This window comes from Watersipora subatra, chromosome 5 (assembly GCF_963576615.1).
Source record: "Watersipora subatra chromosome 5, tzWatSuba1.1, whole genome shotgun sequence".
Lineage (NCBI taxonomy): Eukaryota > Metazoa > Bryozoa > Gymnolaemata > Cheilostomatida > Watersiporidae > Watersipora > Watersipora subatra.
Genome location: NC_088712.1, coordinates 29,901,295 through 29,918,241, shown reverse-complemented (window position 1 = coordinate 29,918,241; position 16,947 = coordinate 29,901,295). Strand labels below are relative to the sequence as shown.

General features: G+C 36.4%; 2 protein-coding genes across 5 annotated transcripts in view; one reads left to right on the top strand and one right to left on the bottom strand.

Moving 5' to 3' along the window:
* The window catches only part of LOC137396293 (AT-rich interactive domain-containing protein 4A-like), a 48,412-nt gene extending 36,559 nt beyond the window's left edge, over positions 1-11,853 (top strand). For all 3 annotated transcript variants that reach the window (XM_068082494.1, XM_068082491.1, XM_068082492.1), the window contains exons 21-27: positions 611-798; positions 1,184-1,312; positions 2,812-2,928; positions 6,691-6,879; positions 8,127-8,277; positions 9,012-9,161; positions 11,679-11,853. In XM_068082494.1, the coding sequence (XP_067938595.1) occupies positions 611-798; positions 1,184-1,312; positions 2,812-2,928; positions 6,691-6,879; positions 8,127-8,277; positions 9,012-9,161; positions 11,679-11,851 (1,097 nt within the window). In that variant the 3' untranslated portion in view covers positions 11,852-11,853. The remainder of the gene's footprint in view (positions 1-610; positions 799-1,183; positions 1,313-2,811; positions 2,929-6,690; positions 6,880-8,126; positions 8,278-9,011; positions 9,162-11,678) is intronic.
* Positions 11,854-12,115: 262 nt separating this feature from the next.
* On the bottom strand, positions 12,116-16,684 carry LOC137396294 (tetratricopeptide repeat protein 9C-like). Of its 2 annotated transcripts, none has more exons than XM_068082495.1 (5): positions 16,572-16,684; positions 16,167-16,346; positions 12,910-13,020; positions 12,495-12,680; positions 12,116-12,254 (listed from the first exon to the last, which is right to left on the bottom strand). In XM_068082495.1, exons 2-5 carry the CDS (start codon positions 16,342-16,344, stop codon positions 12,148-12,150), a joined length of 582 nt encoding a protein of 193 aa, XP_067938596.1. In that variant the 5' UTR covers positions 16,345-16,346; positions 16,572-16,684; the 3' UTR covers positions 12,116-12,147. The 2 variants fall into 2 exon arrangements, with proteins under 2 accessions (XP_067938596.1, XP_067938597.1); XM_068082496.1 differs by having other exon boundaries at positions 16,591-16,684.
* Between the last annotated feature and the right edge of the window lie 263 nt (positions 16,685-16,947).

Genomic DNA, 16,947 nt, shown 5'->3' with positions numbered 1-16,947 from the left:
TTAACGGTCTAATCTTCATTCAACCGTCTTATATAGGTTCAACCGTCTAATCTACGTTCAACCGTCTCATCTACGTTCAACCGTCTTCTCTACGTTCAACTGTTTTCTCTATGTTCAGCTGTCTCATTTACGTTCAACCGTCTCATCTACGTTCAACCGTCTAATCTACGTTCAACCGTCTCATCTACGTTCAACCGTCTCATCTACGTTCAACCGTCTCATCTACGTTCAACCGTCTCATCTACGTTCAACCGTCTCATCTACGTTCAGCCGTCTCATCTACGTTCAGCCGTCTCATCTACGTTCAGCCGTCTCATATACGTTCAGCCGTCTCATATATGTTCAGCCGTCTCATATATGTTCAGCCGTCTCATATATGTTCAGCCGTCTCATATATGTTCAGCCGTCTCATATATGTTCAGCCGTCTCATATATGTTCAACCGTCTCATATATATTCAGCCTTCTCATATATGTTCAGCCGTCTCATATATGTTCAGCCGTCTCATATATGTTCAGCCGTCTCATATATGTTCAGCCGTCTCATATATGTTCAGCCTTCTCATCTATGTTCAGCCTTCTCATCTATGTTCAACTGTCTCAATGTTTTAGCTCCTCCTGAAATTCCTGCTTCAACTAGCAAAACTCCAAAGCGGTTGGTACGTGGTGGAAACAAATCTTCTATCGCCACTGCTAGCCTTGATGCAGACTCGCCAAATGTTGTTGAGGATGCAAAGACATGTGCTGATTCCACTCTGGTGACTGACACACTTCCACAGGTGACTGACACACTTACACAGGTGATTGACACACTTACACTGGTGCATTTCTCCATCTCTCTGTGAAACTAGCTTCAGCCAACATATTTCACCCGCAACTTGTTATTTGAAACATTTTAAGTATTACTTAAGGCTTAATGGTATTCATTTTGGGATATCCCTAAAATATTGGGTTACTGTTTCACGGGGAATAGGAAATTTGTCTGGAGAATATGTGCGTTTGTCAAATTGCTAATTCTGAAAAACTGCTAGTGTGGCATGAGTACAAACGTAAAAAACTGTGTATGCATTTACTTTTTATTTCCGTGATAGAGTGCCTTTTCCTAAGGAATGTCTTCATTGTTACTTGCTGTCGTACTCTTGTCTATGGTTAATCATCTCGCAAGTAACTGATTTATTGTTTCAGACGACAGCAGGTAGCACGATCGAGGATACTGTAAACAAGATACATGATGTCATCATTAATCAAGTGGTCGAGGGCGACGTGCCTACTGCAGATGATGTGGAGGAGTGCTCGCCTTCTAAGTTAGCTAAGGTTAGACTATTAATATGGCTACATGTATCATACTGCCTTCTTTACTTGTCAATCAGTAAGTACATTACTTAATCCTTTGGCTGGGGAAATGACCAAAATGTTGTTTATCGGTTTCGTGGGGAAACGACTTTTTTGTCACATTCGGTAGACGTTTGTAAAGCTGTCGCCTAGTAACAATAAATAAAGGTATAACCGCTAGTAAATCTTAAATATTACTGACAAGATGTTACTCGATGAATTGCAATATGAAACGATCATCTGAGAGGCGTTGCTTTGTGCTAAAAGATAAAGAAATCGCGACTCCTTTGAAAAAATGGAAATTGGACAAACCAGTCAACATCGACGCGACGTTCAGAACGAAAAAATAAAAATTTATCTGATCTCGCGATCCTTAGTGATCTTCTGTTTGATCAGTATGATAATAATTCAGATGATGGTAGTGATGTATACTCTGAAGACTTTGAATATGCAGAGAGAAATTATCGTTATAGTAGCTCGGACGATGACGATGCTATCGGCGTTAGCTACGCTGTGGCGTTGAACTCGGCCGAAGGAAATGCTTCCAAGCATTTCATACATAGACAATTGTACATAGTCGTAGCTTTTTTGTAGTAGTACTCATGTAAATGAATGTTTATGTACAAAATATTTAGTTAATAGAAATAAAGTTCAGTTTGAACTATCTATGTTCATAGAATACCGATTTTATTGAGTTTAAAAAGATAAATTACACGATTTTCGGTTGTTTTTTGCGGGGCTTTCACCCAGCCAAAGGGTTTAGTAAGTACATGGATAGTATGTCCTTTACTCTTATAGCCAGTGAGCAATTATCAATTTTTTAAAAGTTATCTCCTTTTAGCCAATGTTGCACTATGTTGACAACTTTACCGTACTTATCGGACCATAAACTGCACCCCTTAATAAGCCGCATCTGCTTTATTTTCCAAAAGACGATAATACGTAAAACAATACATAGGCTGCACCTTTGGATAAGCCGCAGAACTCAGGACGGTGCTTTTTAACGCGGCAGCAACTTGAAACGTTTAAAACGAAACAGTGCCTAACGGCACTGTTTCGTATTAACCGATGCTTTTTAACCAAGTGTCTAACGAAACAGTTCCGTTAGGCATTATTTCGTATTTTCTTTCACTGCTAGAGGCGCACTAACTGAAGATTCTGGTTAATGCGCCCTAGTGGTGAAAGAAAAAGCCACAGAATAGTCGCACCTTATATAAGCCGCATGGCTCAAATCATCAGAAAAATGTAGAGGCTAATAGTCCGAAAAGTACGGTACTTTACTCATCACGACATAATTTGATGAGCCGTGAGCTCGCGCGACACATTCCGACACCTTTCTGACACCTTCTCACTCTACTCCATTTTAACATGGGTTCCTTGATGGGGTGTCATTTACGGGCGAGCTCATCAGCGCGGACACTATTTTGATGCATGGTGGTCTGTTGTGATTTACATTTTGGCACTCTGTGACATGTTGGCAGGTAGAAAAAAGTGACTCGGCTAACTCGATCACCTGTGATGAAGCTTTTGTCAAAATTGAAACTCTGAGCCAAGATCCAGCCATTCAAAGCCAGTCTTCTGAACAGTCCGATGAGCAGGTAAGTGAAACTCCAAATATTGGTTGAAATGTTAACTGCACTGACCATGTGATGCAAGCATAAGTCTACCTGCTCGGCACTGTTTTTAAAAAGGTCCAGTAATTTAGTTGAAGTCAATAATATGCATACAATAAGTGCTAGAAACTTCTTTTCATCTCTGCTAGTACCCTGGACAGTCTAGTTTACCATGAGCAATCATCAGGTGTAATTACTATGCTCGCACTTATTCTAAAATAATGGTGGTCGGTTGGCTGTGCAGTTGCTGGAACGCCGGTTTACCATGCTAAAAGTCGAGAGTTCAAAGCCTGTACGATGGAATCCTTTTTCCAACCTTCAACTGTGGCTTTGGGTGGACGGACAGACAGACACTGCTTTTATTATAATACAGACTAGCTGAATGCCCAGTGTTACCAGGGTAATAAAAAGGTCTTTGGACAAAAAATTTATTTTTATTTAACATGTAACAGCAGTTACCATTCTAACTTTTAAACTTCATATCATGTGGAAGGTGTTATGTGCTGTTCAAATAAATTAAGAGAGAAATGAAGCAAATGGAAAGGTGTTTAACCATGAAATAATTAGCAAGTAATCGCTACATAGTCTGTTTGACTACAGTGATTACAATGAAAATGATTTGACACTGATACAATCATTACGAAGTGAGAAAAACAAAATAAAAATAATGATTATGTTCAATTAATAATAACAATGATTACATAGAAGTGTGTGTATAAAAAGGTTACTGTTGTAGCAGAAATAATACCAACTACATTAAAGGTGTACTTGCAACGAAACTCACATTACAATTATTTGGTTTCAAAAGATTCACCATGTCTTACTCTGCTGTGTTGTAGGCGAAAAGTATGTGGAAATGTGATTACAAGCTCTTAAAAGCTGAAAAACGAACGATTGATCGCCGCCATAAAAACCGCTGTAGATTGGAATCAATTTATTTCTCTGACGTAGTAAAATGATTTGGTTATTGTTTTGAGACATGATGTTCTCACGTGAATTGAAAGGCCAATAAAAGGCTCAATATGAAACTTCTCTTAGTATTAGTTTATGACGAACACTTCGGGTTTTATCGAAGAGCCCTTACTTAATATAGATGCTCGCTAGTTTACAGTTTTGTTTCAGCTCGGTCTAGTCGTCTAGTCGTAATCTGATCATGTGACCCATTCTTTCTGCAGCATTTTTCGACTATCACAGGTGACCAACAAGCTCATCATGTTTATCAGAGGATGATATGCACTCCTTCGAGCTAAGGTTAAAAACTTAAAACGAATTTTCACGTTAGGTGTTGAGATATCAGTGTTCAAAATTACAGCATTACAATGATGATGAAATAGACGCGTAAGGACAATAAACATGGTTTTATTGAATGCGTGAAGTATATATCTGTGAAAATATTTCGATGAATGAGGTTGCATGAAAGTGTAAACAGAAGCCATCTTGTTCATCTATGTCCCATTTGAGCCATTTTCGAAAAGGATTCTAATCTATGGCAGTTTTGTGATGGCGGCGATTAACTGTTCGTTTTTAGCTTTTAAGAGCTTGTAATCACATGTCCACATATTTTGCACCTACAACACAGCAGAGTAAGACATGGTGAATCTTTTGATACCAAATAACTGTAATGTGAATTTTGTTGCAAGTCAACCTTTAAACATCATATCTTGTAGCAGCAGTCTGAGTGCAATTTGCATAAGGCTTTTAGGAATTTTGGTCAGAAAAAATATTGTTAGACATTTATGAGGATAAGCAATGACTGGAAGAGCAGAATTGAACTTTGGAAGATTCCCTGAGACTCGCCCTATATAAAAAAATAATATAGATGATGCTCCTACAACCTAAATAATCAGTGCCAGGAACGTTAATGTTATGTTTATTAACAGTAAAATACATGTAAACTGCCTAATCTCTTCTAAGGTATTCTCAAACAAACTCCTTTGGCCATTCAAAAAGAAAAAAAGCTAAAATTAGCTTTTTAAGTTAATGACTGACTATACAGTAGCTGTAGTAGTATTGGTTTGTATCGACAGCGTTTTCTTTTTTTCTTATCACTTTCACTCGGTTTAGGGGCCATGATTACGGTAATTTCACGCTGAGTCAAGGATCGCACACCTTCAATGTCTAGTTCAATCGATTTTTTTATTTTTCTTATACAGAAAGGTCTGCGCTACAAAGAGAACAATATGTATATGTCTAAAATAAAGTAAAACAAAAATATATCTTTGCTACAAGAAAAGCGGTATCTGCCTGTCTGTCTGTCTATCCATCCAAAGCCAGGGTTAAAGGTTAAGATAAAATATTGCTTCCAACGCAACTCCAGTTTTTGACATTCAGTTTGGTAAACCGACAATCAAACACCTAAACCAATCGATCCACAAAAACCACAATAATTGCACAGCTACTTATTCTCCTCGCTTCATCGACAAACCTGACTCTCTCTCACATAACACAAGCCTGTCAAAGTATTAGTATACATAATAACACCCCTAGTATATAGCCACCCATATACGCTGTTTTCTCTCCCAAGTGCTGCAAGAGAAAAAACCATATTCTCAAGTTTAACCATGGAAATCTTTATTCAAATCAGATTTGAGATTTTGCGCCGACTTGATGCTTTACTTTATGAGTTTTACTCTTCTTCATAGACAACTAAGCTGTCTCTGAATATCCTGAGTTCCTGCATTTAGCTGTTCAGCTATTTCCAGATGTACTAACACCCTATCTAGAAACTCTTGAAATCTTTTCTTTTGTATAAACAGATACTTTTGAGCAGTGTTTGGGCCTTTTTACTGGTGTCATTTTAGTCCAGGAGCTCTAACACGGTGTCTAAATCAGGGGGTTTAACACGGTGTCTATATCAGGGGGTCTAACAGGGTGTCTATATCAGGGGGTCTAACACGGTGTCTATATCAGGGGGTCTAACAGGGTGTTTATATCAGGGGGTATAACAAGGTGTCTACATATATCAGGGGGTCTAACACGGTGTCTATATTAGGGGGTCTAACTGGGTGTCTATATCAGGGGGTATAACAAGGTGTCTATATCAGGGGTCTAACAGGGTGTCCAACAGGGTGTCTATATCAGGGGATCTAACAGGGTGTCTATATCCGGTGGTCTAACAGGGTGTCTATATCAGGTGGTCTGACAGGGTGTCTATATCAGGTGGTCTAACAGGGTGTCTATATCAGGGGGTATAACAGGGTGTCTATATCAGGGGGTCTAATACGGTGTCTATATCAGGGGTGAAGAACTTCATGACGTATTCAAGAGTGATTGTTATCGGAAATTGAATATATGATATTGAGTATTGATTAGCCATACTGAAATTGGTAGACTTGTAATGTACAATTTGTACATGAATTTAAGTAATACTACGGAATGTCTTCGTGGAAAAAATGCCAACACGTTTAAAGTTGCTGTGACACTGCAGAATGTGATTGGTCAGTTAATTTACACGATGCATGAATATTAAATTAGTTATATTCGCTTAGGAAGGCTCTACAGCTGACTTGGACTTTGCTGAGAGTAGTTATAAGTGATGTATGACTTACTTTGCTGAGAGTAGTTATAAGTGATGTATGACTTACTTTGCTGAGAGTAGTTATAAGTGATGTATGACTTACTTGGGTTGTTTAGATGAAAAATATATTCTGTTTGCATTTTAATGCTCTTTTGACCATTTGGTTCACATAATTATGCTAACAAAAACTTCATCCTCTGAGGTCGCAAAATACTGCCTTACCATTTTAGTCGGAGAAAGACAGCAGAGAACTGGAGTTGCCTCCACTTTTGGCAAGCACTGGCATAACGCCATCAGCGGACTCGGAGAGCAAGACGAGCGCTGTTTCATCATTAGCTGATGACTCTGAGACTAGCCTGGGTTCTGATTTTGAGAGTAAATCTATGAATCAAATGGCCACCGCTACAGTTAGTCAACAGGTAATGTACTACAGTAGTCGTAGTGGAACTGTTTTCTTCTAGTAACCAGTGTATAGTTGACCCTCTGGAAAACAGATCAATAGGGATGATGGGAGGTCCGGTTTAACTGATTTGCCAGGTTAACCGATTTGCCTATATACAGGTCTACGTATACAGGTCTAGGTATTCGGGTCTAGGTATACGGGTCTACGTATACGGGTCTAGGTATATGGGTCTACGTATACGGGTCTAGGTATATGGGTCTACGCATACGGGTCTACGTGTACGGGTCTACCTATACGGGTCTACGTATACGGGTCTACGTGTACGGGTCTACCTATACGGGTCTACGTGTACGGGTCTACGTGTACGGGTCTACGTGTACGGGTCTACGTATACGGGTCTACGTATACGGGTTTACGTATACGGGTCTACGTATACGGGTTTACGTATGCAGGTTTACGTATGCAGGTTTACGTGTACGTGTCTACGTATACGGGTCTACGTGTACGGGTCTAGGTATATGGGTCTAGGTATATGGGTCTACGTATACGGGTCTACGTATACGGGTCTACTTATATGGGTCTACGTGTACGGGTCTACGTATACGGGTCTACGTATACGGGTCTACGTATACGGGTTTACGTATACGGGTTTACGTATACGGGTTTACGTATGCGGGTTTACGTATGCGGGTTTACGTGTACAGGTTTACGTGTACGGGTCTACGTATACGGGTCTACGTATACGGGTCTACGTGTACGGGTCTACGTATACGGGTCTACGTATACGGGTCTACGTGTACGGGTCTACGTGTACGGGTCTACGTGTACGGGTCTACGTGTACGGGTCTACGTATACGGGTCTAGGTATACGGGTCTAGGTATACGGGTCTACGTATATAGGAACAATTCACTGTTAAAAAAGATCAGCAATTCTACTCCAGAAGTCGTAGCGGTACACTCCTGTCTCGCTTAGCAGCAGACATTGAACATATGAGCGAATCAATTGTGGAAAATGTTTAAATTAGAATAGCTTGCACAGCATTTTTTTGCGCTCTGATTGCAACTCTTTTCCACAATTTGTTGCGGATAGCCGGACTATACCCGATATCTGAACTAATAAGTTTGTTTTAATGAAAGTAATTTGTATAGTAATGGTAGGTGATATTTTCTATTTATAATTAGCGCATTCTAGCAATAAATGCCTTTGTCTATGTACTCTTTGGAGTACCATGTTATCGCCTTTTCTTGCTTCCATTGTGACAGGTGTTACACTCAGCTACCAGCAATCTCTCACTCCTCTCAGAGCAAGCTAGCCTTACACAGCTAGAACCTGGTCTCTCACGTGCCAAGCAACGCTCGTCTACTAGGCGCCAACAACTGGCTGCCAAACGTTCTCCACGGCCCAAATACCCAGGTACTCTCTTTCATTTGTGCACCGGATGGTATATTTTATAGTACTAATTGCTGTATTCAGCATTCTTGAAAAATTACTTGACTCGCTAAATTGACTCATCAATAGCTTGTTGGTGTCTTTTCTTGTGACAGCCGGTGAGAATGAAACTTGTAGCTTGACTGCATGTGGACAATCACAATGTTTCCATTGTGTGGAAGTGGAGTTGTGGGCACCTTGGAGTTACCATGTGATAAGTGTTTCAACGGACATTCATTTGCCTGTTGCGGATTAACACAGTTAAAAAAAGTGCTTTGTTAAAAAAAATAACGAATTCTACTCCAGAAGTCATAACGGCACACACCTGTTTCACTCAGCAGCAGACATTTAAAATATGAGCGAATCAAATGTGAAAAATATTTAAAATGGAATAGCTTGCGCGGCATTTTCGTGTGCATTATTTGCAAGGCCGTTTCCACTTTTGCAAGCATAAAACATTCAATAAAACTTTGCAAATAACAAATTTCATTTGACTCGCATGTTTCTGTCATTTACATTTTGCGGATGAGGCAAGCTTGCCGATTAACTGAGCTGTGGAAACATAGTGATTGTTTGTTTTTATTTAACTGTTTGGATTTTTATGCGCAGGGTTTGCGTAGTGTTTGCGTCAAATTTGCATAGATCACTCGCCAACGCACCCCTCTTAAGCTAATACTATAGGCGACATAGTAATCACCGAATCACTGCGTGTCATATAGATTTAGAGCTGGATACTATGGAGCCATCTCCTTCTAATGATGAGATCTCAAATATTACTACATCAACTCAGCGGACATCACCAACTAAACCTCCCAAGTCAGCAGCTCATCGTCCACCCAGACAACCAAAGTATAACTTCAGGATCGAAGGTAAGCAAGGGTATTGAGATGCCACAAGAAATAGTCTGTGGTGAGTGGGAATACAAGCCGTATGCCTGACTACTGCACCCATGCAGACTGATATATATATATAAGAAGTTGGTAATATATACATGTACTGTGTAGTTTCTATACCACTCTATACGATTGATTCGCCTTTTGATGCCAACAGTGAAACGAATTAAAATCATATATTTGTATACCAAATAATTTTTCATTGTAACTGTAGATAAACGGACTAGGTATATTTAGCCAATAATTGCTAATGATTTCACATTTACATTTAAATACCTTTATAATTTAATTTTTTCTCATTTATTTCAACAAAAAACTTCTTTCACGATATGAAATTTAAGGTACAGTTGTTTGAAAACCTTTAGTTGTCTTGTTTTTACTCTAATTCATTTAAATTGTACACAAAAAAACTTCTCATGATATGAGGCTTAAAAGTTAGAATGGTAAATAGTGTGTATGTTGAATAAAAATATATTTTCTGTCCAAAGACTTTTTTATTAACCCGGCATTCATCTAGTGTATATATATTTATATATATATGTGTGCGCATGTGTATGTGTATATCGATATAAGTATATATATAAATGTGTGCGCATGTGTATGAATATATAGAGATTGATGTAGGTGTTTATGATAAAAAAAGAGCAGGTTTATTTTTACTGACTCTAGCAGGACTATGGCTTCTCTCTACTAGTCATACACTACCTACCACTATCACCATGATAGAACTAGCCATAGAAGTACATACTCTCTATACTAGTCATATACTACCTACCACTATCACCATGATATAACTAGCCATAGAAGTACATACTCTGTATACTAGTCATACACTACCTACCACTTTCACCATGATATAACTAGCCAAAGAAGTACATACTCTCTTTACTAGTCATACACTACCTACCACTATCACCATGATATAACTAGCCATAGAAGTACATACTCTGTATACAAGTCATATACTACCTACCACTATCACCATGATATAACTAGCCATAGAAGTACATACTTTCTATACTAGTCATACACTACCTACCACTTTCACCATGATATAACTAGCCATAGAAGTACATACTCTCTCTACTAGTCATACACTACCTACCACTATCACCATGATATAACTAGCCATAGAAGTACATACTCTCTATACTAGTCATATACTACCTACCACTATCACATGATATAACTAGCCATAGAAGTACATACTCTCTATACTAGTCATACACTACCTACCACTATCACCATGATATAACTAGCCATAGAAGTACATACTCTCTCTACTAGTCATACACTACCTACCACTATCACCATGATATAACTAGCCATAGAAGTACATACTCTCTCTACTAGTCATACACTACCTACCACTATCACCATGATATAACTAGCCATAGAAGTACATACTCTGTATACAAGTCATACACTACCTACCACTATCACCATGATATAACTAGCCATAGAAGTACATACTCTCTATACTAGTCATATACTACCTACCACTATCACATGATATAACTAGCCATAGAAGTACATACTCTGTATACTAGTCATACACTACCTACCACTTTCACCATGATATAACTAGCCAAAGAAGTACATACTCTCTCTACTAGTCATACACTACCTACCACTATCACCATGATATAACTAGCCATAGAAGTACATACTCTGTATACAAGTCATACACTACCTACCACTATCACCATGATATAACTAGCCATAGAAGTACATACTCTGTATACTAGTCATACACTACCTACCACTATCACCATGATATAACTAGCCATAGAAGTACATACTCTATACAAGTCATATACTACCTACCACTATCACCATGATATAACTAGCCATAGAAGTACATACTCTCTATACTAGTCATATACTACCTACCACTATCACATGATATAACTAGCCATAGAAGTACATACTCTGTATACTAGTCATACACTACCTACCACTTTCACCATGATATAACTAGCCAAAGAAGTACATACTCTCTCTACTAGTCATACACTACCTACCACTATCACCATGATATAACTAGCCATAGAAGTACATACTCTCTATACTAGTCATACACTACCTACCACTATCACCATGATATAACTAGCCATAGAAGTACATACTCTCTCTACTAGTCATACACTACCTACCACTATCACCATGATATAACTAGCCATAGAAGTACATACTCTGTATACAAGTCATACACTACCTACCACTATCACCATGATATAACTAGCCATAGAAGTACATACTCTATACAAGTCATGTACTACCTACCACTATCACCATGATAGAACTAGCCATAGAAGTACATACTCTCTATACTAGTCACATACTACCTACCACTATCACATGATATAACTAGCCATAGAAGTACATGCTCTCTATACTAGTTATACACTACCTACCACTATCACCATGATATAACTAGCCATAGAAGTATATGCTCTCTATACTAGTCATATAGCGAATACTCTTCTGTAGAGGAGCTGGCAGAAATAAAGGACCAGGATGAGCGCATAGAGTATCTCGTAAACAAGATGGCGGAGATAAGGTCGTTCTATAGTGAGGTCAAATCAAACCTGTCTAGCATAGAACGTAAGAAGAGGCGTGTGAGACAAGTAAGAGAACCTTTACTGCATCACAGCCAGGATTAGATGCCATGAACGCCGCACGCTGTACATAGGTGTACCAGTGAGTGTAACGCTGATACTGAAAGATTTGTAGCATTATTTCTCGCACTAAACCATTTCTGATCTATATATTGCTAGTGTTGGCCACCTGTAGTCATACCCGATGGTCACAACTGCTTGCTACTCCAAATTCATCCGTGTAAATACTTTGAGTGTTTTTTCTGTACAAATTTGTCGGTAGCTGCATTGTAAACATTTTCATAATTGTATATTTGTCTCAAAATAAAATAAATACTTAAATGAGTAAGGAAAGGAATGAGTCAAGCAGTACTCTGTTTGAACATGTTCTGATACAAAACTTTTAATTTCTTGTCTTCTGTCCGAAGGTGCTGGTGGCAGAGTTTGATGTATTTGTTGACTTTACTATCTGAAACAAAAGTGCTTGACTTAGCTGTTTAATCTTCCAATGCATTGTGCTAGTCACAGTGTACTGTGCTTGAGCAAAGTGATTGGGAGTTTTCTAATCTAATGTAGATTTGAAAGAACCATCAGCTAAATGACCTATATCTGACATCACTTTGTAAGTTGGAGTGTGTCTGACTTAATGCATATCTGATAGGACCTTCCTTCACCTAACATATCTAATTTGACATTGTTATTATCTCACCTCCATCTCCTAGAAAGTCTTTAGCTTTAAGTAAGCTTGTCAGTGCATTGCCAAAATCTTTGAGGTTGTATAGAGCAATGCCTTTCCTTACATGCGCTTTTGGATTACCGGGCTGTGTCTCAATGACCAGGTTACAATAGGTGATGACCTTATCATAGTCTGGCTGTGGCTTCGACATCAGGCATGCTGGAAATAACAATGTTTTCCATGATATTGATATATAGATACCGCAGCGATATCTTTGTTACTAGCTGTAACTGTAGAGTGATAGTCGCAGAGTATATGATACATATCTGTTAAACCTACCAGTACCTTTTCATAACTACTGACTATCACCACCCAAACCATATTTAAAGAATTACCCCATCAATATTAAAGCGAGTAAGCTATTGTTAACATAGCTTAGCCTTAGTACCAGCGAGGTTGTTGTGACAATCACTAGAGAGCTTATTGATGGCTGTTTGCAGATCTTGGGGTAGCCCCTCTTTCTTAGACATGCCAAGGACAGTGCCCACAGAATCTTGGCCTGCAAGATATTATCAATACGATTGATATACACGAGAGATCCGCTAGGCTAGTAAAACATCAGTAGAGGGTTAAAAAAGTTGTAGAACCACAAAAGGGCCCAAATGAAACCCCAGCTAGTTGATGCAATACAAGCATGTATTCAGCTACTGACTTGTTTTCACCTTTACCATGTTACTACTAATTGTGAGTGAAGACAGGAAAGTATTAACTAAAATTGGGGTTTACTCTCTAGTGCTAAATGAAGGTCGTGAACACCGTAATCCATGGCAGACATTCCATCCATGGCAGACATCTTGATTAAAAAAGAGCCCAACATGGTTGGGACATCTGCACAGGATGGGTTAAGGATCATTACCAAGACAACTATTATATTCATAACTCTGTGAAGAAAAGAGAAATCAGGGCAGACCCAGACAGACACAAAGATGTAGCGCAGCGTAGTATGGAGTTGCGATAACTAGACACAAGTAGATGGTATGGAAGGGCAAAAAACAGAGGTGCATGGAAGTCAGTGGTAAAACCTAAATCATAAGACGGCCATTGTTAAAACAATTGACTGCAAGAGATGTGTTATCAGCAAAGAACTTGGCAAACCGTATGCATTCCATACCCATAAACCGTTTACTAACAACAATACATTTACTTCAACTTAATATCTTAAAAACCGAACATATAGCATAATGCCTGTATGTATCACTAATAACATAATACCTTTATGTATCAGTAATAACATAATACCTCTATGTATCAGTAATAACATAATATCTCTATGTATCAATAATAACATAATACCTGTATGTATCAATAATAACATAATACCTCTATGTATCAATAATAACATAATACCTGTATGTATCAATAATAACATAATACCTGTATGTATCAAAGATAACATAATACCTCTATGTATCAATGATAACATAATACCTGTATGTATCAATAATAACATAATACCTCTATGTATCAATAATAACATAATACCTGTATGTATCAAAGATAACATAATACCTCTATGTATCAATGATAACATAATACCTGTATGTATCAATAATAACATAATACCTCTATGTATCAATAATAACATAATACCTGTATGTATCAATAATAACATAATACCTGTATGTATCAAAGATAACATAATACCTCTATGTATCAATGATAACATAATACCTCTATGTATCAATGATAACATAATACCTCTATGTATCAATGATAACATAATACCTGTATGTATCAATAATAACATAATACCTCTATGTATCAGTAATAACATAATATCTCTATGTATCAATAATAACATAATACCTGTATGTATCAATAATAACATAATACCTCTATGTATTAATGATAACATAATACCTGTATGTATCAATAATAAAATAATACCTGTATGTATCAATAATAACATAATACCTCTATGTATCAGTAATAACATAATATCTCTATGTATCAATAATAACATAATACCTGTATGTATCAATAATAACATAATACCTCTATGTATCAATAATAACATAATACCTGTATGTATCAATAATAACATAATACCTGTATGTATCAAAGATAACATAATACCTCTATGTATCAATGATAACATAATACCTGTATGTATCAATAATAACATAATACCTCTATGTATCAGTAATAACATAATACCTGTATGTATCAATAATAACATAATACCTGTATGTATCAATAATAACATAATACCTGTATGTATCAATAATAACATAATACCTCTATGTATCAATGATAACATAATACCTGTATGTATCAATAATAACATAATACCTCTATGTATCAATGATAACATAATACCTGTATGTATCAATAATAACATAATACCTCTATGTATCAGTAATAACAATATCTCTATGTATCAATAATAACATAATACCTGTATGTATCAATAATAACATAATACCTCTATGTATCAATGATAACATAATACCTGTATGTATTAATAATAACATAATACCTGTATGTATCAATAATAAAATAATACCTGTATGTATCAATAATAACATAATACCTGTATGTATCAATAATAACATAATACCTCTATGTATCAATGATAACATAATACCTGTATGTATTAATAATAACATAATACCTGTATGTATCAATAATAAAATAATACCTGTATGTATCAATAATAACATAATACCTGTATGTATCAAAGATAACATAATACCTCTATGTATCAGTAATAACATAATATCTCTATGTATCAATAATAACATAATACCTCTATGTATCAGTAATAACATAATATCTCTATGTATCAATAATAACATAATACCTGTATGTATCAATAATAACATAATACCTCTATGTATCAATGATAACATAATACCTGTATGTATTAATAATAACATAATACCTGTATGTATCAATAATAAAATAATACCTGTATGTATCAATAATAACATAATACCTCTATGTATCAATGATAACATAATACCTGTATGTATTAATAATAACATAATACCTGTATGTATCAATAATAAAATAATACCTGTATGTATCAATAATAACATAATACCTGTATGTATCAAAGATAACATAATACCTCTATGCATCAGTAATAACATAATATCTCTATGTATCAATAATAACATAATACCTGTATGTATCAATAATAACATAATACCTCTATGTATCAATGATAACATAATACCTGTATGTATTAATAATAACATAATACCTGTATGTATCAATAATAAAATAATACCTGTATGTATCAATAATAACATAATACCTGTATGTATCAAAGATAACATAATACCTCTATGTATCAATGATAACATAATACTTCAATGTATCAATAATAACATAATACCTCTATGTATCAATAATAACATAATACCTGTATGTATCAATAATAACATAATACCTGTATATATCAATAATAACATAATACCTGTATGTATCAGTAATAACATAGTACCTCTATGTATCAGTAATAACATAATATCTGTATGTATCAATAATAACATAATACCTGTATGTATTAATAATAACATAATACCTGTATGTTATAAGAAATATTGCTCTATATATCAACCATACAATAAGGCGGCACCAGGCCTCACTTGTATCCAAGTACAAGAGAATCAAGCACCAATTGAAGAATGACATAACCTTGTGTAATGCTCCGCAGGTAAAGAAGAGCTTTGTGATAGTTTCTGATTGCCTTGCGATAGTCTTGAGCTGCGTATTCCATGTTACCTTGTTCTTTGCATTTTTTGGCGTCTTCCAACAGCCGTTCAATTTTCTCTAAACTGCCTCTAGAGAAACCATCTACTGCCAGTGACTCCATTACTAAAATCAAACCATGCATATTTTAAAATTTATATCAAATACCACCAAAGTTTATGCTATTTCTGCACGCGATTCCTCTTTGAAATTTAATGCAGCATTTTATAAAATATCATCTTTCAGCTAACCAACTAGCTAACCCGTTGATAGTTAACTCTTAGCTAACTAGTTACGAGCTAACCAAAATGTTACTCTTAACTCTATCATAACATTTAACCAGCTACATACTGGTTGACTGGGAGGTTACCTAGTTAACCTCCAGTTGTTAACCAACGGACAGTCACCGGTTAACTTTGGTTGAGCACAAAGGTTCCACGGTTCCAAAACTTGAAGTAGAAATACAAAGAGCATGGATAATACAGAAAATATTAATTGCACTTTTGAACTATTGAGATAAGGAAGATTTATATACATGCAGAGACATTAACCATCCCCAAGAACACAAATTTATGACGTAAACAATAGTCTAGACTTGAAACCACCTAAGCTTTAGCCAACTAAAATTAAAGTAACCAACAAAATGCAATGAAATATTTCGAAAGTTGCAAGCTGTTCTAAAATGAAAAACCTATTAACTTGGAAAAATAAAGCAGAGACGATGCGC

What these genes read in the sequence shown, in the direction of transcription:
- LOC137396294 (XM_068082495.1), bottom strand. Translation starts at nt 16,344, where the DNA reads ATGGAGTCACTGGCAGTAGATGGTTTCTCTAGAGGCAGTTTAGAGAAA. An exon ending in TTGTCACAACAACCTCGCTG is followed by an intron (nt 12,681 to 12,909) that starts GTACTAAGGCTA and finishes TGTTATTTCCAG; the next exon opens with CATGCCTGATGTCGAAGCCA. An exon ending in AGACTTTCTAGGAGATGGAG is followed by an intron (nt 12,255 to 12,494) that starts GTGAGATAATAA and finishes CTTTTGTTTCAG; the next exon opens with ATAGTAAAGTCAACAAATAC.